The sequence below is a fragment of the Perissodus microlepis genome, chromosome 6, assembly GCF_051167445.1.
Source record: "Perissodus microlepis isolate ML-2025 ecotype Zambia chromosome 6, ASM5116744v1, whole genome shotgun sequence".
Taxonomy (NCBI): Eukaryota; Metazoa; Chordata; class Actinopteri; order Cichliformes; family Cichlidae; genus Perissodus; species Perissodus microlepis.
In genome coordinates this window covers 449,841-477,789 of record NC_140466.1, presented here as the reverse complement: position 1 = coordinate 477,789, position 27,949 = coordinate 449,841, and the positions used below count along the sequence as shown (strand labels likewise).

The following is a 27,949-nucleotide window of genomic DNA, read 5'->3' as shown; positions in this document are numbered from 1 at the left end:
TTTGATGGTTTTGTTACAGACTTTTCAAAAAAGTGTTTTGCTTTTCTTTCACAAATGTGGGATTAAATTGTGTTAAAATGTACAAAACAGTGATGTCATGTTTTGTGACGAGGACCCAGGCACAGAGAGACTTGATGAATTTAAGAATCTTATGATTTAATAAAGAAATTTGCAGACTTGCACAGAGATGGTAAAATTATGATGACTGATAACGGAGACGAAGACAACAGACGATGAGGGCAGGGAGGAACAGGGGTTTAAATGAACCAAAGTGACAGTCAGAGGGAACTCGGGACAACATTTAAGGATGCAGGGACTGACAGAGACCGGTTTATCTTGCCTGGCTGGGCAGCTCTCTGGGTGCTCAGCACCCCCAAAGCTCTGATCCTAGAATCGCCCCTGGTCTGAGGTCTGCTCTGAGTCGGTGTTTCTCTTTCCTTCACACATCTGCTTGCACTGTCTCATAAATGTAATATTTGTTGTGCTGAGGTTTTGTTTCTCGTCTTTATCTGTGAGTGAAACCAGAGAAAAGTCTGAAAAATAAAAGCAGCGAGCGCTCTTATTTTGAAGGGCGGGTGTTGTCGCCCTCTGTCGGCGCCGAGTGGAAGCGCCGCCCCCCACCCCCACCCCCACCCCTCCTCCTCCTCCTCCAGTTTCTATTCCCGGACAGACCGCCTCCATTTTAGCACCGACAGCCGGCGGAGCAGCAGCGGCTGTCAGCGGACCGTGAGGCCAGCGAAGAGACGCACTGCTGCGGTGGGACTGTGGCTGTGACCCGGCGAGAGGAGCCGCTCCTTCGGCTGCTTTGAGCTGTTTGCGGGATGAAGGCTCGGCGGAGGGCCGGAGCGGCGGATCTGTGAGGATTTAACGGCTGTGCTGCTTCCTGCGGAGAAATCTACCCTGAGAGGAGCGGAGAGGAGGAGCAGGAGGAGGAGGCCGGGCTGCAGGTACCGGCTTTGTTCTAATCGGGTTTATTGATCATGAGGCGGCTTTGTTTGATGTGCTGGGCGGCTCGCGCAGGCCGCTGCTGCCCGGGCAGCATCCATCCGGCTCGGTGTCTGGGGGTGGGGTGGGTGGTGCTGGTAGAGGAGGAGGTGGAGGTGGTTATATAACGTGTGCGCAGAGGACGCCGGGCTGTCCGCGCGTCGGTCCCGGTGGGGCCCTGGCGGAGCTCCGAGCCTGGTTTCGGGCTTTGTGTCCGGGAGCTGCGGGGCTCTGAGGCCGGACTGCAGGTGCACCGGGCCCGCTGCTCCATCCGGGCCGCAAACCGGAGACAAACGAGGTCAGAGAGCCGCAGTCCGCCGGAGGAGCTGCTGCCAACGGCCCGATATCCACCAATCAATAAATGTGGTAATCGATCAGCCTCCGGACGATCGGGCAGGCCCGGCTCTTTGTGCTGAACGGGAAGAGGAGGAGGATGATGATGGGCCGCTCGATGAGGAAGCTGCGGGGGCATCTCTTCCAGAATTTTCTCCCATTTTATGAAAGCAGAGAGGAGCTTTAACACAACCTGCAGAGGTTTGATGAAGTGCTGGGAGCACCTCCTCCTCCTGCTCCTCACAGTCAAACAAAAATAATAAAACCCCCAGTTTAGTCTGAACCGTCAGACCTGAGTGTTACTGCAGTGTTGATGTGGTAATACTTCAGCCTTTAGTGTTGGCCGTGCAGATGTTCCAGGTGTTCTTCAGACTGACACGAAGAATAAATCCCTCTCGTTGTTTCTTCCCGAGGAGAGTGACGGGGAGTTGGTGAGGTTTTAGGAAACGTGCTGCTCTGCCGTGTCTGCGGCGTGTTTGAGCAGCTCAGGAACAAGCGGCGGTGAAACCAAAGTTCCAGAAACACGTGTGTTTGTGGTTCATCAAACTGGAGCAGCCGGGTCTTGGTGAGCTGACTGTAGAGAACGTGGACTCCTCCACAGTCCTCCTGCTGAGGGACGGAGGTCAGGGGAGGAACATAAATTAGACTAACGACGAGCCTGAAACTCAGAAACACTCAGATATGACGTTCAATCTGAGAAATGTTAACTTGAAAAGATCAAAAAGGCATTTTAATCACATCCTGCAGTAACGATGCTGTGTTACCAACATCACACGTTAGACTGATGAATGTTGAGTTATGAATGATGCGCGCTAAAATAACTAAACAATAAATCATCCAGTTATTTCCTCCTGCTGGTCTGAAGTCAGGCGGCGGGGGCAGCAGCAGTGAGCCCGGACCTCCCTGTCGCCTCCTCCAGCCCAGTCAGGACACCTCACCCAGGAGGCGGCAGCCTTAGCCGTCTCCTTCCGATGTGGAGGAGCAGCGGCTCTGCTCCGAGCACCTCCATAAGGACTGAACTCCTCGGCCTATCGCTAAGGAGGAGCTCGTCCTTTGTTCAAAGAAAGCTCATTTCCACCACTTGTACCTGCGATCTCGTTCTAATCAGGACTAGATTACAGATTTATGGCGTTTCTCAACAATGATGCGCCACCTGGTGGCAGATGGCTGCGTAGCATCTAGGACAACAATTTACCGTCTTTGGGGATCGATTAAAATGTTACCAATGAGATTAAACGACCAGTAAGTCTGGTGCCGAGTAGTGACAGCGACGAGTAGGCGCGTCCCTAATGGAGACGATGCTGCAGCGTTCAGACTCCACAAACTTTGGAGGAGCAGGAGGAGGCCAGAGGAGGAGCAGGAGGAGGAGCAGGAGGAGCCCAGCAGGAGGAGCCCAGCAGGAGGAGCCCAGCAGGAGGAGCCCAGCAGGAGCAGCAGCAGGAGGAGCAGCAGCAGGAGGAGCAGGAGGAGCAGGAGGAGGCCAGAGGAGGAGCAGGAGGAGGCCAGAGGAGCAGCAGGAGGAGCAGCAGCAGGAGGAGGCCAGAGGAGGAGCAGCAGCAGGAGGAGCAGCAGGAGGAGGCCAGAGGAGCAGCAGGAGGAGCAGCAGGAGGAGCAGCAGGAGGAGCAGCAGGAGGAGGAGGCCAGAGGAGCAGCAGGAGGAGCAGCAGGAGGAGCAGCAGGAGGAGCAGCAGGAGGAGCAGGGTTATTTGTTAGAATGTGTTTGTTGCTCGGCTGCAGCTGTGAGGCGTTCAGGCCTCCTCAGAAACTGTGTTTAATGTTTTGGCGTACGTGTGCAGAAAGTGAAGGTCACACTTTACAGCAGTGCACTTCACAGGCTGTTAGCAGGTTACCGTGGAAACATCACCTGTCTGCTCTGCTGCATGCTTTATTTTTTCATCTGCTCTTATTGTGAAGGGTCAGGCAGAACAGGGGAGGAGCACACAGGTGTCATGGGCTGCTGTGCGCTCAGCTTGCAGCCGATTGGTTCCCAGGTCGGGCGCACTGCTGGTGGCCGTTGATGTTGTTGACAGGTCTGATGGGCCTCGCTGTGATGTCACACAGGGGTCCGAGGGCTCTGCGGCAGCCTGATACCTCCAGGTTCACCGTGTTCACTTTTATCATTTGCCCAGAAAAACATCTGCTTCCAGACGCCGTCACATGATCAGCGGGGCCGCTTGCTGTTTGTGTTTTGCTGCGTGGACGACCTCCCGACAGACGACACCAGTGCAGGAACCATAGGAGCTTAATCTGAACCACGCACGTGCTCAGCTGTTATCTGAGGGCCGCAGACGCCGGCGAGTTCTGATCTCGCGCTGATAGACGAGTCAGAGGCCGTGAGGCGGGGGTCACAGGGCGTTCCTCTGAAGTCTCAGCTGCAGGAAGCTCTCAGTGACCTGCAGTTCCTCTGACGTCCAGCAGAGGCAGCAGTGAGTCCGTCCTCATAGACTCCATGTTAAAACAAACATGTTTACATCCTGATACTCAAGCTGTTTAAATGATGTTAAAGCTTGCTCTGTCAGGGGCGGGGCCTCTGCCTGACAGGTGGATGGTGACACAGGTGGCTGTAGCTGCCGGAGCATTTTAATGACATCATCTGACCAATAATATGGCTTCTATTTAATTCTGATTTTAATTGGATGGGGTGGGCGGGGATCATGGCTGCCACAAGTCTACAAGCTAGCGGGTGACATCACAGTGTTGTGCAGTCTGTGGGATACTCACGGCCGTCTGTGGGCGCAGGACGTGGCGGCTGTTTTACGGCCCGGCGGGATGGTCGGGTGGATGTTGTTGAGTTGGAGAGAAGCAGATGCCTAAGCACACTGGAATGAGAGGGAATAATTCATGAATCGTAAGCGTCACATCAGGGAAAACGTGTCACTTCCTGTCTGTGGACCGTTTGAAGAAAGGACCTGGTCTAAAATCAGCTGACTGATATTTCCTGTCCAGGCCTGACTTCCTGTTTAAAGACAGAGGCCGTGACCCACTCGGACCTGTTACTGTGATCCGGGTAAAACCAGAGCTGCCCGCCAGTCTGAGGCGCCTTTGGAGAACCAGACCGCCGTGTGCTTCGGTAACGTGTGGCTCCAGCTCTGCGGCGCCTCACGGGAATGTCTGCTCGCCGACGTCCTGACACACCTGTCTGCAGGTGAAAATCGTACCGTCGCTGTTAAAACTGCAGCGCTTCCTCAGAGGTCGGGTCCTCTTTAGAATAGAATAGAAGTATCCTATATTGTCAATGAGTGGGAGCACAGTGACGGGCAGGTGGAGCGGGCAGGTGGAGCGGGCAGGTGGAGCGCAGGTAGGGTCACACAGAAATGAAGAATAAACATGAGAGACTGTAGGGCTGTTCCATATAACGATATAAAAACGTCTATCGTTTGTTTCGTGGTGTCGCAAAATAAACTGTTTACAACAATATTTTCTCATGTTCTGATGTCACTGTAGTTATTATTGATTTCCTAAAGTTCTCTCTTTCTCTTATATTTAATATCACCACACTACGGACGCACAAGCGCCTGTTTTTATGCGTTGTCGTTAGCAACAACGATGATAAGACCATCGCGTGTCCGCTTGTTTATGTTCCACATAAACCTTTCACAATAAAGCTCAAGATCCTGTTGAGACTTTTCAAAATAAACTGAATCACGTGAAAGATGCAGAGTGTTTACGGATGAGAAGTAAAAAAGACGCCAGGTGCTAAAAAATAACTTAGACTCCAACGTTAGAACAGGCTGTTCCCCGCAGCACGCCGTGTAATAAATACAAAGAAAACGGCGCCGTTACAACTTATGTCTAAAAATGTATCGTTTCATGCATCGTTAAAACACTCGACTCCAGGAATTTACAGAAAATGTTAAATTTTTGTGATTTATATCGTTATCACCTGAGCGTGTCACCTGAAGGTGGAGATGTTTCTTTCCTTTCTCCATCATGGAGACGTCTGCAGGTACATGTCTGCTCCTGTGGCTCTGTGAGGGGAAATGAGGGTGGACAGAATAACATGAACAGGACCGCTCTCTCAGAGTGTGTGTGTGTCTGCACCTCCAAACCTGCCACGCATCCTTCATCATCGTCAGCCTGAGCTCACACGAGTGGACCGGACCATCATAGCTTCAATGACACAGGATCCCTTTGTGTTATTGAAGCTATGATGCAGCCCATAATATTCGTGCTCTCCTTGTTTTTGTAGCTCTGTAAAAAAGCATCAGAGCACGCCTGGTGCACCTGAGGGTGAAATGTGAGCGCGAGGACGCCGTCAGACTGAAACTGTAAACAGGAGACAGAACGTGACAGCGTACCTGTGAGGATAGAAAACCAACGTGTGTGTGTGTGTGGGGGGGGGTCAACTCTGGTCACACACACACACACACACACACACACACACACACACACACACACACACACACACACACACACACACAGCTGGAGGAGGATGGTGGAGGGACAGACCCACAGGATTGGCTGTAATCAGGTCTGATGCAGGAGCTGTTTTACCCCGGCAGGTGGAGGCAGAGGCGGTGTTTTTGGGTGGATGTCTTCTGCACTGCAGCTCTGATGGAGGCTTCAGATGAGTCATGCTGCTGCTGCATCACCATGGCAACAGAGAGGAGGGAGGGGGGTCTCTGAGTGACGCTGCACCGGAGGAATTTTCCAGATCAGACCGTCACCGCACGCGCTCAGAGCAGCAGCAGAGCCAGCGCCTCCTGCAGGCTGCAGATGTCACTGCAGGTTCTGGAGCGGAGGGTCTCAGGGAAAACTCGGAAACTCGTCCTGGAAGCAGAGTGTGCACTAAAAACACATTCACAGCCAATCGCAGCTGATCACGCTGCAGACACATCCGTGCGTGCTCAGCTCTATGGGCTCAAAATGTGGTCATAAATATTTTGTACTTGTAAAAAAGATTTGTGTGTGGACTTAGCCCAAAAAAACCCTGCAAGTTACAAGTACGAATTTTGACCCTATTTTTCTTCCTTTCATCTGATTGGTCAATGTCATGTCAATCACAAATGTAACAATCCAATCAGAGAACAGATGGGTTTGGCTGTCGGAGGGGCGCTTTTTTTGAACTGCAGGTCCTTGAAGGGTGATACAGTTTGAAGCTGGAGGATCTCTATGTAAATATCCGATAGCAGCTAGGTCCCCTAACTTTCAGCAGCTGTTGAAAGGATAAAGTTGTGCTATATCAGTGGTTAGAAATACATTATTACTTTAGGATTAGTTTAACACAAAGTCAGGGCTGATCCGGGACCATTGCTGTGAGTCACAGTGCGCAGCATAAAAGTCCTTTCACATCGGACGCAGGATGTGCTGCTAATGCTAACTGCTAACTAAAAGCTAAGGATCCAGAATTTGTTGCGCTGGCTGCTGGGCTCTGTGGGGTTTTGCAGCAGCTCTACCTGTACTAGATGCACCTGCTCCTTGTCTTTTCTATCTCTGACTTTATGTCCTCTACAAGAGTTTCTGTTTTTTTTGCTGGTTCTTCAAATGTTCAATAAAAACATGTATGCTAATTCATAACGAAGAAAGCTTTGTAATGAAGACTGTCATTTCCAAAACACTGCCCGCCCCCACCCCGCGGTCCGCAGCGCTGTTGAAAAGGCTGTGGAAGTCCCTGTATTAAACACGTAGACCTGTGACACAAAAATCACCAAACTCGGACGACCACAGACTGTTTTCCTTCGTGGTGATGAAGGAAAACGCTGGGTTGGCATGTAAAAGGGCATTTATTCCCTTCAAAGACCTGCAGTTCAAAAAAGCGCCCCTCCGACAGCCAAACCCATCTGTTCTCTGATTGGATTGTTACATTTGTGATTGACATGACATTGACCAATCAGATGAAAGGAAGAAAAATAGGGTCAAAATTCGTACTTGTAACTTGCAGGGTTTTTTTTCTAAGTCCACACACAAATCTTCTTTACGCACACACAAATCTTCTTTACGCACACACAAATCTTTTTTACGCACACACAAATCTTTTTTACGCACACACAAATTTTCTTTACGCACACACAAATCTTTTTTACGCACACACAAATCTTCTTTACACACACAAATCTTTTTTACAAGTACAAAATATTTATGACCACATTTTGAGCCCATACAGCTCTTCGGACTGAAGCGGCGTGCGTTACTCAGGCTGGGAGCGCAGCAGTGTGGAGCATTTTACTGCCTTTAACGTGTTGTTGTTCTACGCCCGTCTTTGGGGTTGTAAACGTCAGGCGCGGTGGACAGGAAGTTGGAAAGCTCTGGAAAAGATGCCGTGTGATTGGTTCAGTTTATTTCAGAACTTTCTGGATGAATTGTCATGAAAATGTTCTCAGAGGTGCACTTTTAGGGCGGGGACTCGATTTTAAGTCTTTCTCCTGGAAAGTCGACTCACAGTTCCTCCTGTTTGTCTTTTCTGAGGACTCCCTGTTACATCCTGTTCGGGAGCATCAGGAGCCGCTGAGGGTGAAAAGCTGCTCTGACTCGTCAGATGCTCTCATGTGTGCGTGAAGCACGTTCAGATTCCCGGTTCAGTGGCACTAACGCTCATTTAGACTCGCCTGTTTTTACTTCACTTTGACCTGAGCGTGTCAGAGGTCGCCCGGTCAGACCCGGCTTCCTCTGACCCAGGTCACCTGACAGGAAGAGCTTTTATTGTCGACACCCCGCCCCTGGGTCAGCCCTGGCCCGGGTCTGAGTGAGGGGTACCGGATCAAACGAGTTTCAGTCGTGTCCGAGGACCTCGACGCGTCTCTGCTGGAGCTCGCTGTTTGTAATGGGGCCTCTGATTGGATGTGACTCGTCCCGCCCCTCACAGCAGACAGTTTCCAGGTCAGCGGTGAAATCACGCTGGCCCGCCTTTGTTTCCCAGCTCTGTGATGTAACTGTGACATCATCAGTGACAGCGCCCTCATTGAGCCGTAAAATCTAGGCCAGGACTGCAGTCAAGGTAACCATAGCAACGGGATCAGTAGGCTAAGCTGTGACGCTGCTGGGGCATGCTGGGAAATGTAGTGAGCTCTGCCAGCTTCTCTCGTCAGTGTGCTGAAGGTAATGATGAGTAAATACGAGTGTGTGTGAGCGACACACACCTGCAGCATCACTTCTTGATTTTTCTGGCTGAAATGTTTTTTGCTCCCAGTGTCTGACTCTGCTCCAACAGCTGTAATGTGTGAAGGACACCGAGCCGTGTCACTTCCTCCGTTTGAAGCTTTAATGAGTTTAAACGTGTGTGTGTGTGTGTGTTCAGCCCGTTGAACCACTGCTGCTGATCTCATCAGGACACGGTAACAGAGCAGATTTCCGATCTCGGGCCGTGGCTGGCTCAGTGACATAACGGTGATCAGCAGAGACTCGTGTGAACCTTTCACAGAAATGTTTGTGCACGTGTGCAAACGAGGCAGCGGCCCGACGGATAAAACCTTAAAATCCCATTAGCTGGTCCAGGATCAGTGCAGGTGAAGTGACGGAGGAGGACTCCATCATGAGGTCGGCCTGCAGAGAGCTCCTGATACTTTAACCTTCTGTGGTCACGGTAACAACGGTAACAACCAAACTACTGTAAATAATACAAATTATAACAGACAGCTCATTATAAAAGTCCGAGTACATCACACACATGAAATATCAAACCGAGGCTGTAACCGCTGCACCGTGTGCTGTGCATCGAGTGGAGGCGTACAGGCAGGAATGGCTTCCTGTGTCGTTCAGAGGTGCATTATGGGTAATGTCAGTGACTGGCCAGCACCTCACGGAGTGGGGGTGAGGTGTTGTCCACCATTGTACTTATCTTGGACAACATCCGCCTCTCTGACACCACCCTAAGGGAGTCCAGCTCCGCCCCCACAACATTACTGAGCTTGTGATCAGTTTGAGTCGTTGCATCACGTGACATCACGGGTACTCTGACTCATCCAACCACCACAGAGTGACCCGAAAACCTCTGAAGATGGAGGTCTGTGTGCAGGGGGTGCCGAGGAAGGGGAGAGGGCGGTCCCCTGGTGGTGGCGTGAGGCGGTCCTCTGAAAGCTGAATAAAATCCCACCGAGTTTACCAGAGGTCAGATTTGTTTACCGTGTGTTAAAACAGCTGTTAGATCTGACGATCCGCACTGAGCATGCTCGCATGCAGGTCAACCGTCTCGTCCCAGGCGGTCGTGTGGCTCCTCCTCCCTCATGAGAGCGAACGTTTCACATCTCTTCTCTTTTCCTCCCTCAGGTTCTCTGCGAGGATGCGGCAGTGAGCATGCTCAGAGCCCTGATCGTTACCATGGCGATTACCGGCAGCCACGCGTGCAGCGGTCAGGAGAACTGCTCGGACGATGGCGACGGCGAGTCCAAAGACTACTGTTACTCGGCCCGCATCCGCAGCACCGTGCTGCAGGGGCTGCCCTTCGGCGGCGTGCCCACCGTGCTCGCCCTCGACTTCATGTGCTTCCTGGTGAGTTGCCGCCGCAGACACGGAGGATAAACACGCCTCCCTTTTTGTCCTCGCATCACTGGCGTTAGGCGTGAACACTGCCCCTCCCACACACGCTCACACGTGACAGAACACTGTCATCCAAAGCGTGTGAACATCACAGATCAGCTGGAGAGCTTCCTGACATGTTGGTGTCAGTGACCTTTGAACTCTGAGAGCAGCATGCAGGATTTTTCCGTTAGATGTCTGATGTGAAATTTCGGCTTTTTTTTTTCCCGGAAATTTCGTGGCTCAAGAGTCGGGCGTTCGTCTTGTAATCGGAAGGTTGCCGGTTCGAGCCCCGGCTCCGACAGTGTCGGCCGTTGTGTCCTTGGGCAAGACACTTCACCCGTTGCCTACTGGTGGTGGTCAGAGGGCCCGGTGGCGCCAGTGTCCGGCAGCCTCGCCTCTGTCAGTGCGCCCCAGGGCGGCTGTGGCTACAATGTAGCTGCCATCACCAGTGTGTGAATGTGTGGATGCGGTATAAAGTGCTTTGGGGTCCTTAGGGACTAGTAAAGCGCTATACAAATACAGGCCATTTACCATTTTTCCTTCCTCTTCCTCCTCAGGTGCTCCTCTTCGTCTTTTCCATTTTACGGAAGGTTGCGTGGGATTATGGCCGCCTGGCGCTGGTCACCGACGCTGACAGGTAAACGAAGGTTAATCAGTCCGTAAACGTTCTTCATCACAGAGCTGGACCACAGCTTCACGGGCTTAATCCGTCACAGGGGGGCGCCGGAGACGTCCAGGAAGCTGAGTCTTTATTTGTGTGATGAATAAACATGTGCAGGTGAGACAGGAAGAACTGGAAGCTGAGCGATGGATCGTTCTGATGTGTGAACCAAAGACAGTTTAGAATCTGTCTGTTTTTAGGTTTCCTACATTGAAATCAGTGAGCTGTCATATTAACCTGAGCATCAGTGAAGCTCTGCAGACAGGAGGCGCTCACACACAGTTTGGCTGCTTTAAAGCCACATTTGAATATGAATGTTGGGTCTGCGCTTCCACAGGACCCGCTGGTTTAGAAACTTATTCTCGTTAACGACAAAAACAAGACGAACATCTTTTACTTGCTGCAAGGGAGGCCCCGGCCGGTGTCTCAGAAAGCACTCTGAATCCAGACTGACCCCAAATCCGGCCTCCGCATGCTGCCTTTTATTGGGAAAACAGTTCACACAATACACATCACAGCAAAAGCACCTCCACCGTAAACCCCCAGATGGTTCTAAGACAAGGCACTGTGTGTGTGTGTGTGTGTGTGTGTGTCTGTAAACATCTGTATGCATGTGAGAATGTGTGTCTCTCTGTGTGCGTGACTTCCAACTGTTTCTAACAACATCCTTAGTCACAAAATGGTAATCTCCCCCACACCCAATATATGGTTCACTTCCTGTATTGGTTCACCGTGCACAACACAGTGAAGCCACAAAAGGGCAGGAAGCTGACCACACAAGAACCAGATCTTTCAGATAGGATGCATCTGCAGTAAAACCTCCCCCAGCACAGAGGGGCTGGAGAGGTGGTCGGAGACAAAGGGATGTCTTGATCCTATAGATTGCACTCAGACTTACAAATTTAAGAAACACAATGACACATTTAACAATTTGACTTAACAATGAACAAGTAAAAACACGGTTCAAGTAACATGTCTACACCCAACAAACACCGACAGTATTAAAGATGGACGTAGCCTCCAAGATCTGACAGGTGAAGCCTCCTTAAATCTGCGTTCTCACTAATATCCAGCAGGTGGCGACGCTGGTTGGGGAAAAAGTCTGACTATATAGAAGAAACTGAGCCTCCGACTCAGCGGGACTCTTCCCTGATTGGTTGACTCGATGCTCATTGGTTAACAGCGTGTTTTAGCAGTAAGATTTGGCGGCGTTAGCAGAAAGCTTCAGCCCGAGGCTTCGCAGTGACATCATGGCGGCTGCGTCCATCTTTGAGCGTCCATGTGTAAACGCGGTGGTGGGCGTGATGCGCTCCTGCTGTGTGACCTGATCAGGGTTGTTTCCCTCTCACTGGCATCACCTCCTTGTTATTTTCTGTTTCCTCTCCCGAAGACTGAAGAAGCGTTTCAGCGACCTGGAGGAGCGGGAATAGTATGTTGTTGTTGCTTCCTCCCTGTTTGTCTGCTAACAGCCTCCTCTGGTTTGATTAACAGGCTCTCTGGTTGGTGCACTAACACCTCTTTTCTGCATTTCAGTCTGTGCTTGTTCGGGTTTCTGTATGGAAGGTTATTAGTGCCAACAGACTGCACAGATCTAACCGCAGCAGCCTGCTCGCTACATTTAAGCGTTTAATTATAAAAACATAACATTTGAACTGCTTGGCACTGGACTGGAACACTTTAATCCTCCTGTTGTGTTTGTGTTTGTTTGGCTCAAAGTGGGCTTCCTATTTAGGCAAAATGGTTCATTGCCATGCGCCATATTATTAAGAAGAGATGGATCAGATTTCTCCCACGGGGGGGGGGCACATTGGGCGCTTTTCCTATAAACTGTGTCAGTGAGGCACTAATCGCCCTCCGCAGCACATGAACACTGTGTTTTTACAGCATTGAAATGGCTAATTATGCTACCTGCTGTGATGCTAACACCACTCCACGCTTCTCTCCATGTTTGTGTTAAACTCAGCCGAAGGCGCGACAGAGATAACTATGAGCCGGTGAAAAGGTAACGGCTACCCGCGTATGTGGACCCCTGTGACGTGCTAGCTAGATGACTCAGTAGCCCAACGTGCCGTAGCCACGCCCACGCTCAGAGTCGGCAGCTAAAACGATAATAACTGAAGACATTGTAAGAGCAAACGTAGTCGACGTTAAAGATGTCAGCACTACGGAACAGCCGATCATTATTGGGGTCACTGGTTGCCATGGTGATTCCCACCTTTGTGTAAACGTGGTGGTCCTGCGGTTCTGGACCCCGACTCTCTGAAGTTCTTGTGTGTTGTGATGTCAGCTGTTCTCCCTTTGGCTCTTAGTTTCGTGTTGTTGTCGTGTTCGAGTACGTGAGTTCCCTCACATTCCTCCTGTATGTTTCCCCGTGTCAGGTTCAAGTGTCCCGAGTTATTGTCGCTTACTTCCTGTTTTACTTTCTTAGTTGTCCCTGTTCTGTATTCAGTTTTACTTCCTGTCCTAGTATAAATGGCGCCGTCGTCCTCGTTGCGTTTCCTTCTGTCGGCTGGATTTTTGTAACGCCGTTTACAGACTTCAGATCGCTGAACTTTCCCCCTGACTCTGCTGTTTAGTCCTTAACCTGCAAACTGTGACAGTAGAGGCAGAAACACGTAGAAACCGTGAAAGACGGGAGGCAGCAGGTCCGGTAGATCAAGTCCGGTTCCTGAGCGGTTTGAAGCTTGAAGTCCCTGCTGTACCGACCGCCACAGAGCTTTTGTTGGATAAACGTGACTCAGATCTTTATTTGCGTTTCCAGCTGAGCCAACGGTTTGGCTCTAAACCGTTTCTCCCAAATCCATCAATTTGAACCCAGTGAAGGGTCGCCGCGGTCGAGCGCGCGGGGTCGCTACCGCAGTGGGGTCGCCGCTCAGTCGAGCGCGCGGGGTCGCCGCGATCGAGCGAGCGGGGTCGCCGCGGGCGTGCCGATCCAGGTTTGTGCTTGGTGAACCGTCATATGTGTTTAGTGTCTCGAAACTCATTTTCAAAGGAACTCTGGAGTCTTACCAGCTGTCACACACAGAGGTCAAAGGTCAGAGGGCCCCATACTAACATTCCTGTTTGTGTCCACAGCGTTGCCTCGGCGATGCACTCGGAGACGCCCGACCGCTATGAACGCCTCACCTCGGTTTCCAGCTCTGTTGACTTCGACCAGAGAGACAACGTAAGAACACCTTCATCACTCCCTCCTCTTCCTCCTCCGCCACAGTTAGCCGTTAGCTGACAGAGGGTCAAAGTTCATCCACACTGGGCACACACATCATCATCATCATCATCATCTGGCGTCATCATAGCGGTCACCACAGTGGGCAGCTGTTGTATCCGTGTCAGTGTTGATGGTGTACCTGCACATAAACCACTACGTTGGACACTGATGTGTCCCTCCATACCTGCCACCTGCTGGTCATTTAATGTTACTACAGATGTTTGACGTGTTTCTTTGTAATTATTGTTATTTAACCTTGTCATGGCTGAACGATGACAACCTCAGTCAGGATTTAATTCATGCATGACAGGGTTAAAGCAGGACACTCAGAGTACGTCTGTGATCTGTGTTCCTAATCCATCGGCCATTGTTCAGCTCGGCAGCTCTGGGTACTTTGAGCTGCGACCGCTAACGGTTAGCTGAGGCCCCGCCCACTGGCCTCGCCTGCACACCTGCGGCTTGTGAGGATGAGGAATCCCAGGCACAGTCGGGGCTTTCACTGACGTTTCGCTTGCTGTAAAGCTGTCGTCTTCTTCCTGTTTGTGTTTCAGGGTTTCTGCTCGTGGCTGACGGCCATCTTCAGAATAAAGTGAGTATCAGGAAACGGCTTCTCGCTTTCACGGTCAGACCGAAAGCTCCACTGTCCCATCGTTACCGCAGACTGTGAACTCATCACAGACGCTCAGATTTCCCAGTGTAAGAGCAGACCGTGACTCCCCCTGTTTCTGCCGCAGAGACGAGGAGATTCGTGAGAAGTGTGGCGAAGACGCCGTTCACTACTTGTCCTTCCAGCGTCACATCATCGGCCTTCTGGTCGTGGTCGGCGTCCTCTCGGTCGGCATCGTCCTGCCCGTGAACTTCTCTGGAGACCTTCTGGGTAAGAGCAACTCGGTCTGAGGGTCTCGGGTCTTGATGTGTCACTCACCGCCTTCTCGCCTTCTGTCTGAATGTTTTAGTCCGAATTATCAGTAAAGATGCTTTCCTCAGCCGAGGAACACCTGGACCACCCTCCAAAGAAGGTAAAGTGGGTGGGGTCAGAGGCGTAGGCGCCCTGCGCCCTGTAGACTGTGGCTAATGGTAGACTCGGTCCCATCTGGTCTGTAGTACGAGTGCCGTGTTAGAAACGTGCTGTGGTTTTGTCATAGTGACAGGCGGTAGGTAAGAGGTGAAAGCGGCTATGATGACTTCCTGTGCTGACCCAGGGGCGGGGTGTCAACAATAAAAGCTCTTCCTGTCAGACGCACATGGAGGGCGTCCGCTCGGCGAAACGGCCTGCGAGGATTCAGAAGCACCCGTGGACGAAGCTGTGAGCTTTAAAGAAGTCACGCTGAGTCGGGCATATGAAACCATCAATAAACACGTCGCTCAGTGACTCAGACGCTGCGTTATAGTTCTGTCTTTGTAACACAACGACATTTAAGCCAATAAAGCTCCACTCCAAGCTTTCCCACTATAAACACCGTGACTACTGGAAGTCCACCAGCACACATCTGGTGATGCGATGGCTGATGTTAGGAAAAGCACTCGTGCACACTCGGGCTTGCGTGCACGTGAGCATCGATGGCTCACGACTGCAAAACCAATCCACCTACACAACCAGTGAAGTAACCCGATCATGTGACCTTTTCTTTCTTCCAGAAAACAACGCCTACAGCTTCGGACGCACGACGATAGCCAACCTGAAGTCTGGGTGAGATTTCATATCTTCTGCTGTTTCCTGCAGATGTTTCAGAGTAAAAGCTTGTGAACCTTCCTGTTGAGAGGTGTAATCTGGGGGTTTGCTACATTGCAGGACGAACCTGCTCTGGCTGCACACCACGTTTGCCTTCATGTATCTGCTGCTGACCGTCTACAGCATGAGGAGGCACACGTCTAAGATGCACTACAAGGAGGACGACCTGGTAGGAAGTCCGTGAATTCTGAGGACGCGGCATTTGTGCGCTGAGCCATGCGGTAATCCCAGTTTTGTGTCTTGCAGGTGAAACGCACTCTGTTCATCAACGGCATCTCCAAGTACGCCGAGGAGAGTCAGATCAAACAGCACTTTGAGTAAGTTCCACGCTCTCCTGTCAGTGACTGCACGGAGCTGTTCTCCTGTTCCGAGTTTCTGATGATGAGTAACCCCCATGAGTCTGCCCTGAACACTCAGCTTATCGCAGTTTCATTCAGAAGGGATGTCCCTAATATGGTCATCTGGGGCACATGGCCAGTCAGATGAAAGTGAAAGGGGGCAGGGCTAAAGCAGCTTGTTTCAGACACTGCACGAGGCCCAGCATCAGATAAAGAAGGACGATTATGAGCTGTGAGTCCTGCAGCGCTGCTGTGGGAGGGTGCAGGAATCGAACGCTTGTTCTGATGGTGGTGTGCCTCCTCTGTGTCCTGCAGGCAGGCGTATGAGAACTGCACGGTGCTCGAGGCTCGGATCTGCTATAACGTGGCCAAACTGATGGCTCTGAACGCTGAAAGGTGAGGCCCAGTGCATGCTGGGAGTAAAATCTCACACACCCACACAGTAATCATTCATATGCATGAAAATGTGAGACTCTGAACGCATCACGTTTATAAGTAAAAATGCATCGATCAGCTGGTTTTGACCCCTGAGCTGTGTGAACATCTCCAAGCTCTTCACAAGCATTCTGTCTTTTCCACCTTGCAGTAATCTAAATACAGATTACTGCTGTCATGTTCAGCTCCGCTCCAGAAGCCTTGTGTTTCTGACTCCACATCGACCAGTTGGACCCAATAAATCTCCAGCAGTCAAATCATTTCAATTCAATTTTATTTATAGAGCACCAACATGCTTTATATTGTAAGGTAGACCCTACAATAAAAGATACAGAGAAAAACCCAACAATCATATGACCCCCTATGAACAAGCACTTTGGCGACAGTGGGAAGGAAAAACTCCCTTTTAACAGGAAGAAACCTCCGGCAGAACCAGGCTCAGGGAGGGGCGGGGCCATCTGCTGTGATTGGTTGGGGTGAGAGAAGGAAGACAGGATAAAGACATGCTGTGGAAGAGAGACAGAGACCAGAAAAATAAAATACTGTAAATAGGAGCTTTTTTCTTTTAAGTTTTCCAAGGAAATTTTTTGCTGCTCTAAACTGATTCAAGCAGACCTTTGACCTTTTGCACAACCAATCACAGGTGTTCACATGAAGACTGATGATTTGATCTGTGCTGCAGAGCCACAGCCAATAAAAAACAAATTGCAGACTTTAGTTGAATCATTGCTGACAACTTTAACCCAGGTTTGTTTTTATTCACATTGCTTGTTGTCGCAACACAGCTTTTTTTTTTTTTTCCTTTAGCAGGTTTATCCAGACCTGTTTGTCTTCTGATTAACTAAACTGCTCCTTATGTTAAATTCAAGTCTGGTCAGCTAGCATGGCCTACGTTACCTTCAGCTGCCCCGGCTGCAGGAGCCTGGCTAACTACGGGTTTTTATGAGGGTGTGGAGCCCAGTCTCCAATTCAGTGATCCTGGCCTCCAGAGCTGCAAACAAGCTACATTCATTCCAAATATCGTTATTGCTAAAGGGCGCCGAGGAGTAAGCATCTGACACTAGCAGGAAAGTGCTCCACGTCGTCACCTGATGACTCCATTCGTGTTTTGCAGGAAGAAGACGGAGCGCAGCAAGAAGTTTTTTACCGACCTGATGGCTAAAGAACACGTTCCCACCATGATCAACCCCAAGCCCTGCGGACACCTCTGCTGTTGCGCCATCGCTGGCTGTGAGGAGGTAAAAACAAAGACATCGCCCCCATGGCAGAACCGTGCGCGGTCACATCAGCAGCTGCTAACTAGCTAGCTGGGCTCATTATACAGCGACGTTTCTGCACATTCCCTTCAGTTCATTGACTGCGCAATGATTTTGTCCTGCGTCGCGTGTCTCTGCGTTATGTTGTGGTGTTTCCGTTGTTAAAATGCCGCCAATACAGAAAACGGCGAGCTGGTACTCAGAATGATGAGTCCAGGAGCAGCAAGCTGGACTTCAGGGTTACTTCACCTGCCCTGCAAGTCGTCACGACATCGCCAAGCTTTACCCACGTAATTCAAATGCTAACGTACTAATGTTAGCATGTCAGGTGGCGGTTTGTTGATGCTTTTCTGTGGTCCGCAGGAGGAGGCGGTCAGCTACTACACCAAGAGGGAGGCCAAACTCAAGGAGGAGTACAGGAAGGAGAAGGAAAAGGTCCACACCAAGCCTCTGGGCATGGCCTTTGTCACCTTCCAGAATGAGGCCATGACTGCCATGTAAGCCACTCGCTTCACTTCCTCTTTATCTGTCTCAGACTCCTCCCCCTATTTTTCTCCTCAAAAACTTCTCATTTGGCGATCGTTAAATATTTTATGGTTTTTATAGTTTTCTCTAACGAAATGTCCCACCTGCCTCCACCTCACGTTAGCCACACCCCTCACATTCGAATCCTTGTCATGTCTTTGACCTCACCTCTGCTCACGACTCTTCTTTTCTCAGTATTTTGAAGGACTTTAACGCCTGTCAGGTTCAGGGGTGTCGATGTCGTCAGGAGCCATGTTCCTCTCAGTTCAGCGAGGTTCTTCACGTTCATAACTGGAGTGTTTCGTACGCACCCGACCCACAGAATGTCCGCTGGTATGTCCGCACGCTCCGCCCACCTGAAGCTTTGGACAAATAAATGCGCCCTTTGAGATCAGCTGACTCTGTTCCTTCCTGTAGGGAACACCTTTCACTGGGCGGGATCTCCTGGTGGATCCGTTGTTTTGTCATCAACTGCATCCTCTTCATTCTGCTCTTCTTCCTCACCACGCCCGCAATCATCATTTCCACCATGGACAAGTTCAACGTCACCAAGCCCGTCGAGTATCTGAATGTAAGAAGCGTGAAGCAGGTGTATAGTCCGGCTTCAGGCCGATTCCTTCAGCTCTGACTCTGTGCTCTCTGTCTGTTGGGTGCTTGGATCAATGCTTTGTTGGTGAATGGTTTGGGTTGATTGGGTGGATGTTTGGTCGGATGAATTGTTTTTCTTGGTTTCTTGAACAGAACCCCATCGTCACTCAGTTCTTCCCCACCCTGCTGCTCTGGGCTTTCTCTGCTCTGCTGCCAACCATCGTGTACTACTCTGCTTTCTTCGAGGCTCACTGGACCAGGTACAGCTGCTTCCACCGCTCCTCTTCATCACTTTGTTATTTCTGATAGTAGCACACACTGTGAAACTAGAAATAAATAAGTCGAAGGTCCCATTTAAAGTCATTTCCTGTAGAGTCCCAGTGATGATTAAAGTCGAGTGACGCTTGTATCTGACCTCAGTGTTTGCCATGTTTTGTTTTTTATCCCCTGCGTTATTGGGCACGCTTCATCCCATTTTTCTTTTTCTTTTTTTTGTCCCCGCTTTACCCACGCTTTGTCCCCGTTTCCCCACGCTTTGTCCCCGTTTCCCCACGCTTTGTCCCCGTTTCCCCACGCTTTGTCCCCGTTTACCCACGCTTTGTCCACGTTTACCCACGCTTTGTCCACGTTTACCCACGCTTTGTCCACGTTTACCCACGATTTGTCCACGTTTACCCACGCTTTGTCCCCGTTTACCCACGATTTGTCCACGTTTACCCACGCTTTGTCCACGTTTACCCACGCTTTGTCCCCGTTTACCCACGCTTTGTCCCCGTTTACCCACGATTTGTCCACGTTTACCCACGCTTTGTCCACGTTTACCCACGCTTTGTCCCCGTTTACCCACGCTTTGTCCCCGTTTACCCACGATTTGTCCCCGTTTACCCACGCTTTGTCCCCGTTTACCCACGCTTTGTCCCCGTTTAACCGTGGTTTGCTCCTGGTTCCCTCCATCTCACAGTTTCTGTTTCACCTGTCGGTGTGTGCAGGTCTGGAGAAAACAGGACAACCATGCATAAGTGTTACACCTTCCTGATCTTCATGGTTCTGTTGCTGCCATCTCTCGGCCTCAGCAGGTAACAGGCTCTTTGTGGCTCTAAAGAGTGTGAAACCTGACTGACCTTTGACCTCTACTAAAGCGTTTCTGTCTGTGCTTTCCAGTCTGGACGTTTTCTTCCGCTGGCTCTTTGACAGGAAGTTCCTGGCTGATGCTAAAGTCCGATTTGAGTGAGTTATGTTTTGTTTCCAGCCTACAGTTTGACGGTTGTTACCGCTCACTGAAAACCACTGTGTTTCTGCAGGTGCGTCTTTCTGCCAGATAACGGCGCCTTCTTCGTCAACTACGTTATCGCCTCCGCATTCATCGGAAATGCCATGGACCTGCTGAGGATCCCCGGCCTGCTCATGTACATGATCCGGCTGTGCCTGGCTCGCTCTGCTGCCGACCGCCGCAACGTCAAGAGGGTGAGGACACACTCACTGAGAAGTTTATGGTGGTGCGGTAAAGCTTTCAGCCCACAGGGGGGCGCTGCTCTGACTGTAACCCTGTCCGTCGTCCCTACAGCATCAGGCCTACGAGTTTCAGTTCGGAGCAGCGTATGCCTGGATGATGAACGTCTTCACAGTGGTGATGGCCTACAGCATCACCTGCCCCATCATCGTGCCCTTCGGTCAGTCCAGCACTGCAGTAACTGTTAGTCAGTACATGTTTAGAGTAACAGTACAGGTGTTGAAGTAGTAGTAGTACTAGCATCCAGATGAAGTCATACAAGTCAGTGTAAAGTGTGACGGTGGCTGAAAATAGTCTAATTCCTGTTCCCGTAAAGTCTCAAGTCAGAATAAAAGCAGGTCCAGCATGACGTCAGGGGTATTCAGCTCACCTGTTCACCCGCAGGTCTGATGTACATGCTGCTGAAACACTTGGTGGACCGATACAACATGTACTACGCTTACCTGCCCTCCAAACTGGACAAGAAGATCCACTCTGGAGCCGTCACCCAAGTGGTGGCAGCACCCATCCTCTGCCTTTTCTGGCTGCTGTTCTTCTCCACTGTACGCACGGGTAAGCCCCGCCCACCACAGCTGTGTCAGACCTTCCTTGCCGCTCCGCCTAGGACGGCCGCTTAGACCGTTTGATGAGTCCAATAAAGTAATGCGAGTGGTGCAGGTAGCTGTTCTGCAGAGACGCCCTTCATGACTGCAGGATGTTTCTGAAAGAAGCTGCAGAGCTCAGTAGCATCCCTGAGTGTCTGGGACACTACGAGTCTCCTGACCCTCCGAATCCCTGAATTTCTCTTTTATCTAGTTAATTGTAGTTTTCATTATTAGTGGATCAATGAGAAGTTTGAACAGTTCTGGTCGTTTGTCACTGATAACAAGTGCTGACAGTGAAAGGCAGTTTCTGACATGTTGCTTTTTTTTTGGGGGGGGGGTAGACTTGTAGTCAAGACCGCCTAAACAAGACAATACCAAGACCAGTGGGTATCGAGACCAAGACAAAGTCAAGACGAGACGGAGACAAAAAAGTCTTTAAACTGCAGCCAGATGCTGCTTGGTTTACGGGTCTCGGGCACATTTATGTTTTTGCGATGCACAGCCCTCCTCACCGCCGTCCACTGTCTCACTCACTGAGAGGACAGACGCACGCTCCACTTGACTGTCACGTCCATCACCCTCTCTGTTTTTCACATAATGATATTATCCTATATCCTCGCATGTGATTGGCCACAATATGGAGGGAAATTACCGTAGTTTTCGGTCACAAGCCGCTACTTTTTTCCCCACACTGTGAACACTGCGGCTTATACTGACGTGCGGCTAATGCATATTTTCTTTTCAAAAACATTTTGCCTGGTAACAGTAGACCAATAAAATTGATAAGTAGTATATATGGTATATATTTTTACTATATTTTAAGAGACGTTGTAATGTTGTTTGTGCGCTGTTCCGTAAAAAAACCATAAGCAGCGTAATTTGTGTGTTACTGATATGTACGTATACTTAAAGGTAGCCGTGTTACAGGCGCTGTTCGAGGAAAAAAGCATTGGCAGTATGTATTTTTGTATGTTACCATAACGTTTATGTTACCTTGTGGATTAAATTAAACGTTAAAAATCCTCACGTGTAATATTTCTGTGTAAATATCTCATATTACAAGTGAAACGCATACGGCTTAAAATCCGGTGCGGCCTGTACAAGTACAAAATTGATTTTCTTTCTAAAATTAGAGCATGCGGCTTTTAATCAGGTGCGTTCTGTAGTCCGGGATTTACGGTAATTGAGTTGCCGGCTCTCGCTCAGTGGGAGTCGACTCTTCTGATTCACTACAAAGCACTCGCTAAGCACTCTCGTTGTGTGTCATGGATACTGTTGACTCCAAATCTCCCGACCACTATGTCGATCTGAGACAGCAAGATGGAGACAGCGGGACCAAGACCAAAGTCCGTCGAGGTCGAGACCAAGACCAAGTAAAACTGTGGGGGGGGGGGGATTTTTTAAATGTTTCTATCGTTTTGGGGGGGTCTGACAGTCCTGCCAGTGGGTACTGGCTATTATCACCCTGATAACAAGATGTCGTCTCCGTGGATGGCGTTCGATAGCATCGCCGAGTAAATGTGGTTAACCATACTTGTCCTCACATCTGATTGCCCGGTGTTTTCAGAGGACATTTGTGGGTCATGGTTCAACCTCACTCTCACCTGGTCGGATACAAATAGGCGATAAATCCGGGGTAACGTGAGGCAGTTTTCTGAGGCGACTCCTTTAGTGAAGTTAACCACACCCTCGGTGAAAGGATGAGCTGTTTTAAATCCAGCAGAACTAAAAAAACAATGTGTTAGTATTCGCGACAGGAAGTTGTTAATCTCTGACCATAGCTAACTGCTAATGTGCTCCCAGGCTTCGACACGCCGACCTCCATGTTCACGCTCGTGGTGCTGATCGTCACCATTGTGGTCTGTCTGTCTCACGTCTGCTTCGGACACTTCAAGTACCTCAGCGCTCACAACTACAAGGTACGACAGCAGTGCGATGAAGGTTAGTGTGCAGTGTGTGAACGCCAGCGTCTTATTCCGAGCATCTCCGTTTCAGATCGACACCAAGGAGAACGACGTGGACGCTGTCGAGAACGGACGTCCAGCTCGTCCCTCGTCCTCACCCACCACCAAATCTCAGGTGACGCATGTTGTCTTTATTGGGATTGCAACAAACCACTCCCCCAGGTTTTCATCAAACGGGTCTCAGTACTGCCGGAGATCAGGGCCGCTGAGGCCTTCGGTTAGTCCGCCTTAGACACACTCACAGCTGTTTGAGTCTGTGGGCCCAGAAAGGCAGGCAGACTCACCAAAGCAAACCAAAACTGAGACAAACTAGGAGATGGTGTGAGATTTTATCAGAATGCCTTTCCTGGACTGATCCTCCCGTACAGCTCATAAAACACTGAAAGGTTCAAAAAGCACCAAGCTCAAATTCAAAGATCTGCTCTTACCTTATTTAACTTGTCTCTCAATCATTGCACTGAAGGGAGAACAGATTTGTAGTTCTTGATTTTATCCGTAAGCTAATTCAATTCAATTCAATTCAATTTTATTTATATAGCGCCAAATCACAACAAAAGTCGCCTCAAGGCGCTTCATAGCTAATAAAACATTCTTTCTAGTTCTCTGGAAAACCTTGGACCTAAGTTACCGATGGTTCCCTGCTTGTTTAGATACACAAGTTTTATGAATCACAACTAGCAAACAACACTCCAAAAGTTGATTCTGTTCATCTGGACGTTTTCAGTGGGAGAAACGTTTCATCATCATCAGGTGACGTCTTCAGTCTCAGCTGACTGCAGGTTTCAATCTTATCAACAGTACATTTGCATAATGACTTAAACCAGCCCAGTGAAGGAACAATGGGCTGGGAGGTCAGTTCCTTAATCTTAATTATGCAAATTCTCATGACCATTGATCAACAACCACTGATCAAAGCCCACAGATCAATAACCATTAGTCCCATTCACAGAGAGTTGGGGAATGGCTGCAATCACAGCATTGTAAGATGGTGACAGATGTACCCTTAGGCCCCTCCTCGATTCAGAGATGGTCTTTCCCTCCTTGACTCCTCCTTCAAACCAGCGTTCCTCCCTGTCCAGGATGTTACATCCTCATCATTGAAAGAGTGTCCACTGGCCTGTAGGTGTGAACAGACTGCAGAGTCCTGGCCTGACGAGGTGGCTCTTCTGTGTTGTAGCCAGAGGTTGTTTGGTTTCCCCGATGTATAAATCCTGCCAATCCTCCTGCACTTAACAGCGTACACTATGTTACTCTGTTTGTGTCGGGGGACCCGATCCTTGGGGTGGACCAGTTTTTGGCGCAGCGTGTTTTGGGGTTTAAAAGCCACAGAGACACGGTGTTTAGAAAAAATGCGTCTCAGCTGCTCCGATGCTCCTGACACGTTACAGGATCACTACAGGTTTTCACTTGGGCAGCTGTTGTCCTTCTCTCCTGGATCGGCTGGAGCTTTCTTCAGGAGCCTTCCCAGCTTTGACAAAAGTCCAGCTGGGATAGCCACATTTACTCAGGGCCTGCTTGCTCTTCTGCCTCCCTGGCTGCTGTGTCTGTGGGGATGGTGTTCGCTCTGTGTCGTAGCGTCCTGATGACGCCCAGTTTGTGCTCCAGTGGATGATGAGAGTCAAACCTTAGATACTGATCCGTATGTGTAGGTTTACGGTACACGTCAGCTTTTAGATGTCCCCCATTACTGATGGAAATCTCACAGTCTAAGAAGGATAACCTGCCATTCCCCAACTCTCTGTGAATGGTACCCATGGTCTTTGATCAGTGGTTGTTGAGAATCAACAATCAATCAGAATCGACTTTTGGAGATTTACTCACCTGGATGATTGAGCATGCATCAAGAAGATGGCAAACAACACGTTTTTATAGAAATCGGATCACGTCACAGTTCTCTTTGTGATCGTGTCTCTTCCTGGTGGTTGACCTGTTTTTATGTTCCTTCCAGCAGCAGCAGCAGATGTACATCGCCCAGGTCCTCCAGGACCCCAACTCGGACGAGCCCGGCGGAGGGAGCAGCGAGGAGGACCGAGGGTCATCGCAGGATGAGGAGATGCTGAATGGAGGGAACAGCATCAATGAGGCGGATTTCCAGTCGGGGGAGGACAGTCTGATCGCCAACGAAGTGCACCAGTAGCTGGGGGTGGTGCTAGAGGAAGGGGGCGGAGCTAGTAGAGGATCATACCCACACAACAGTTACAGATAAAGCTGACTGGAAAATCACTACACCCATAAACACTTGTACAGTAGATTCACGGTTAGCTCCACCCCCTCTTGGCCTGAAGACTTGACCCTGACCTTTGATGCCGGCGCCGGGTCGCCAACATCCAGTCCTGCACGCCTGTGGATCCTTAATGGACATCAGATTGTGTCCACAGGAAATCACTGTATATAACCACAAAGCCAAAAGTTCTTTTTCTTGGGTTGGGTGGGTGGGTTTTAAAAACTTGTGCCTGGGCTGGATTCTTTGTTCGCACTCGTGTCTTGACTTCTGATCCCACTACGGGTCACCTGAACCCGACCCCTCCAGGGGTCCAAGCTGATGCTGACGCTGTCTTTTTTTCTCGGCATAGTGAGCGCCTGTTGCGTCATCACCGTACTCCAGAATCAGAGCGTTAAACAACTCGCCAACCGCCAGTTCTCATAGTGTTAGAAACCTCGCTTACGCAGACGCATCGTCATCCCTCTTCTCTGCTGGCCCGTCCTCGCCTCCGTTCTGTGGCTCTGAATGCCAGTACATTCAGCGAATCACCTTGGAGTGTGGGGCTTTTGTTTTTTTAGTTTTTGTACCTGCATGCTGTTAGGAGTGCAGTCTGGATTAAACCGTCGCACCTTTGGACGATGTCATTCATTGCCGGATTGTGCTGGCGAGCGAACACGTTAAACTTCCTCTCGCCTGCTGGCTTCAGTTGGACCGCTCCTCGCCGTCGGACTACAACACTCCATGCAACAATGCTTTCTTTTCTGGTTTGAGTTCACCTGAACTACCTTAAATCATGAACACCTGACAAAGGGAACAGGGATGTTTGTGTCTGTGTAGGTTTAGCAATCTGAACTCTTTTCAGAGGTGGGATGAACTTTGTGATGACTTTCAGCAGCAGGTAGTTCGACTTCGGGTGGATGAAGAAGAGCAGCGCTTTTCGTCGGGATGTTTTTACCTGAACACCTGAAGTTGGAGGTGCTGAAGGTGTGTGCTGTCCGTCTGTCTGTGTTAGCTCCTTATAAACAGACTACATCACAAAGGGTTCACCAGGCGTTGATGAAAATGCCATCCATCTACTGTAGAATCAGTTCAGCATTTTTTTTCTTTCACTTTCGTACAAAAGTTTAGAAATATATAATCATGCCGTCTCGGTCTCTACGCGCATCAATAAAGTTTTAGATAGAGTCCGACTGGTGCGAATCGATGGTTTCATCTCTGCCGCGGTACGACGAGCTCCTTCCATCCAATAATGAGCCACAGCTTCCTAGATGTGCCGCTGGTCCGTCAAACAAATAATCACTGTTTATTTCATGCTAATGATCATATTATAATGACTGTTTTTAGCTAATTAGCTGGGTTTATCTGACTGAAGCTAACCCTCGGCTAGCTAGAGCAAGCGACTAATAATCAGGATGTTTCAGTCCATGAAAAAAGATACTGACCCTTTGTCCTGTTAGCTCGTGTCTTTAAAGCTAATAACTTAGTTTGTCGTCCCAATAGTGCAGTGTTAGCCTAGCTCTGGCTCCAGTTAATAAAACTCACCTGATTAGCTCGTTAGCAGGGATGAAGCTGTGTAAAGTTGAACTTACTCCTAGCTTCTCGTTCACACCAGCGGCTGGTTTAGAACCAGGACAGAACTGCTGAGTCATTGTTAGCTTCAAGCACACAACTCAGACACATAGGAATGATGCACTGTTAATTGTTAGCACGCAGGCTAACACAGCGCTAGCCTGCTAGCCCGGGGTTCGCATTCTGTTAAATGAAGACTAAATGGTCTGAAACCGCACAACAATGAAGAGGTGATGGTTTAGTTAAGCTAGCACTTTCCCCTGTTTTGCATGTGATGCTAGCAGGGCCACGCCACAGGGACGCAGCGGTGAAACCAGTGGTCTGGTAAACCAGTCGTCTGGTTTAACCAGTTGATTTACACCTGATTGTGTCTTCGGCTGTCAGAGGTGAGCAGGCTCGTAGCTCACGCTCCATGTGGTTGTGGTGCCGATCTGCCTCCCGGTGGAGGGATGTAGAAAACATCAAGTTGCAACTGACTTGGCTGGTGGTGACATCATCACAAAGACAGGTCAAGGGGTGTGGCTTCTGCAGAGTAACATAAGTGCTTAGCGACAGAATGGGGAGGAGCTAGTCTCAGGTGTGTTTTGTTTTGTTCCTTTTTTTTCTAAAACAATGTTTACATCAGATTTTGTTTGCTAGGTGTGTGTGCGTGCGCGTGCATGTGTGTGTGTGTGCATGCGTGCGTGGACACGGAGCTGGACTATGAAAGCTGCAGCCGCTGGCTCGCTGGCGTCGGCGGGCGGCTGCATGCTGGAGCTCTGCAGCGTTCGTGTCCGGGTGTCATGTTCTGTTTGATGTTCCCCGCCGCTCCGCCCATGATTGTACGCAGATGAACCTGAAGGTGGAGTCGAGCCTGATCCTCAAGGTTCAGCTCGGCAGCTTGCAGGAAACGACCTGCTTCCTGTTCCTGTCTGTGTAAGGGCACCGGCGTAGAATCATTTTCAGTAAGAGAGGCTGAAGTTCGACCGGAGCCGCACAGACCCGGCAGAACCAAACGCGAGCTCGGGGGCTTCGGCGGTCACGGCCTGCGGGAGCCCTGGGACTGTTTGTGTGGAAAAATGGGACTCGAAGGTTTCTGGAAGCGAGCCGCTGCTTCGTGCTGTTTATTTTTTTTCTTTTTTTTAAAAATAAAATTCCTGAAATGTGAAGAAGAAGAAAAATGTGAAGCGAGGCGTGAAGCAAGCGACAAACTGTGTAAAAACGAGTGTAAATAGCCATCGAACTGCAGTCTGTCGTCCACGTCCTGCTTTAATTTATTGCTGTGACTCTTATTTATTTGGACTTTGGTTTGTGTACAGTGACACCTTCGTCTTATTTATGTTCCTGATCAATAAAACTGATTTCATCCGTGCTCTCGTGCTCTCTGTTTGTCACACCTGAACATGCATCTGCCCTGAAACACCTGAGGCAGGAGAAGTGAGCACACGGCAGGTATGAAGCGAGCGCGCCTCATAAACACTTTTAGGGTTAACTGAAACTCGGAGTCAGTTACCATGGTAACAGACCGTGGACCTCAGCTGTTGTCTCTGGAGCTGTGTCCCAAAACGTCGGCTGAATCCTCCGGAGGCCGCATTTGAGGGCCGATTACGTCACAGCCAGGCGACG

General features: G+C 49.9%; 1 protein-coding gene across 3 annotated transcripts; it reads left to right on the top strand.

Annotated features, from left to right (window-relative positions):
* Window positions 1-652: 652 nt before the first annotated feature.
* Window positions 653-27,695, top strand: LOC146384712 (mechanosensitive cation channel TMEM63B-like). 3 transcript variants are annotated; one of them, XM_084929788.1, is made up of 24 exons: window positions 653-947; window positions 9,520-9,741; window positions 10,329-10,408; window positions 11,823-11,861; window positions 13,508-13,598; window positions 14,192-14,229; window positions 14,375-14,517; window positions 15,279-15,330; window positions 15,433-15,541; window positions 15,619-15,689; window positions 16,026-16,106; window positions 17,260-17,383; window positions 17,765-17,898; window positions 18,122-18,259; window positions 18,344-18,497; window positions 18,668-18,774; window positions 19,504-19,590; window positions 19,676-19,741; window positions 19,816-19,978; window positions 20,079-20,184; window positions 20,409-20,576; window positions 22,412-22,527; window positions 22,604-22,687; window positions 24,521-27,695. In XM_084929788.1, exons 2-24 carry the CDS (start codon window positions 9,547-9,549, stop codon window positions 24,707-24,709), a joined length of 2,535 nt encoding a protein of 844 aa, XP_084785914.1. In that variant the 5' UTR covers window positions 653-947; window positions 9,520-9,546; the 3' UTR covers window positions 24,710-27,695. The 3 variants fall into 3 exon arrangements, with proteins under 3 accessions (XP_084785914.1, XP_084785912.1, XP_084785913.1); XM_084929786.1 differs by lacking the exon at window positions 653-947 and having other exon boundaries at window positions 24,524-27,695; XM_084929787.1 differs by lacking the exons at window positions 653-947; window positions 11,823-11,861.
* Window positions 27,696-27,949: the final 254 nt, after the last annotated feature.

What these genes read in the sequence shown, in the direction of transcription:
- LOC146384712 (XM_084929788.1), top strand. Translation starts at nt 9,547, where the DNA reads ATGCTCAGAGCCCTGATCGTTACCATGGCGATTACCGGCAGCCACGCG. An exon ending in CTTCTCTGGAGACCTTCTGG is followed by an intron (nt 14,518 to 15,278) that starts GTAAGAGCAACT and finishes TCTTTCTTCCAG; the next exon opens with AAAACAACGCCTACAGCTTC. An exon ending in CAGATCAAACAGCACTTTGA is followed by an intron (nt 15,690 to 16,025) that starts GTAAGTTCCACG and finishes TGTGTCCTGCAG; the next exon opens with GCAGGCGTATGAGAACTGCA.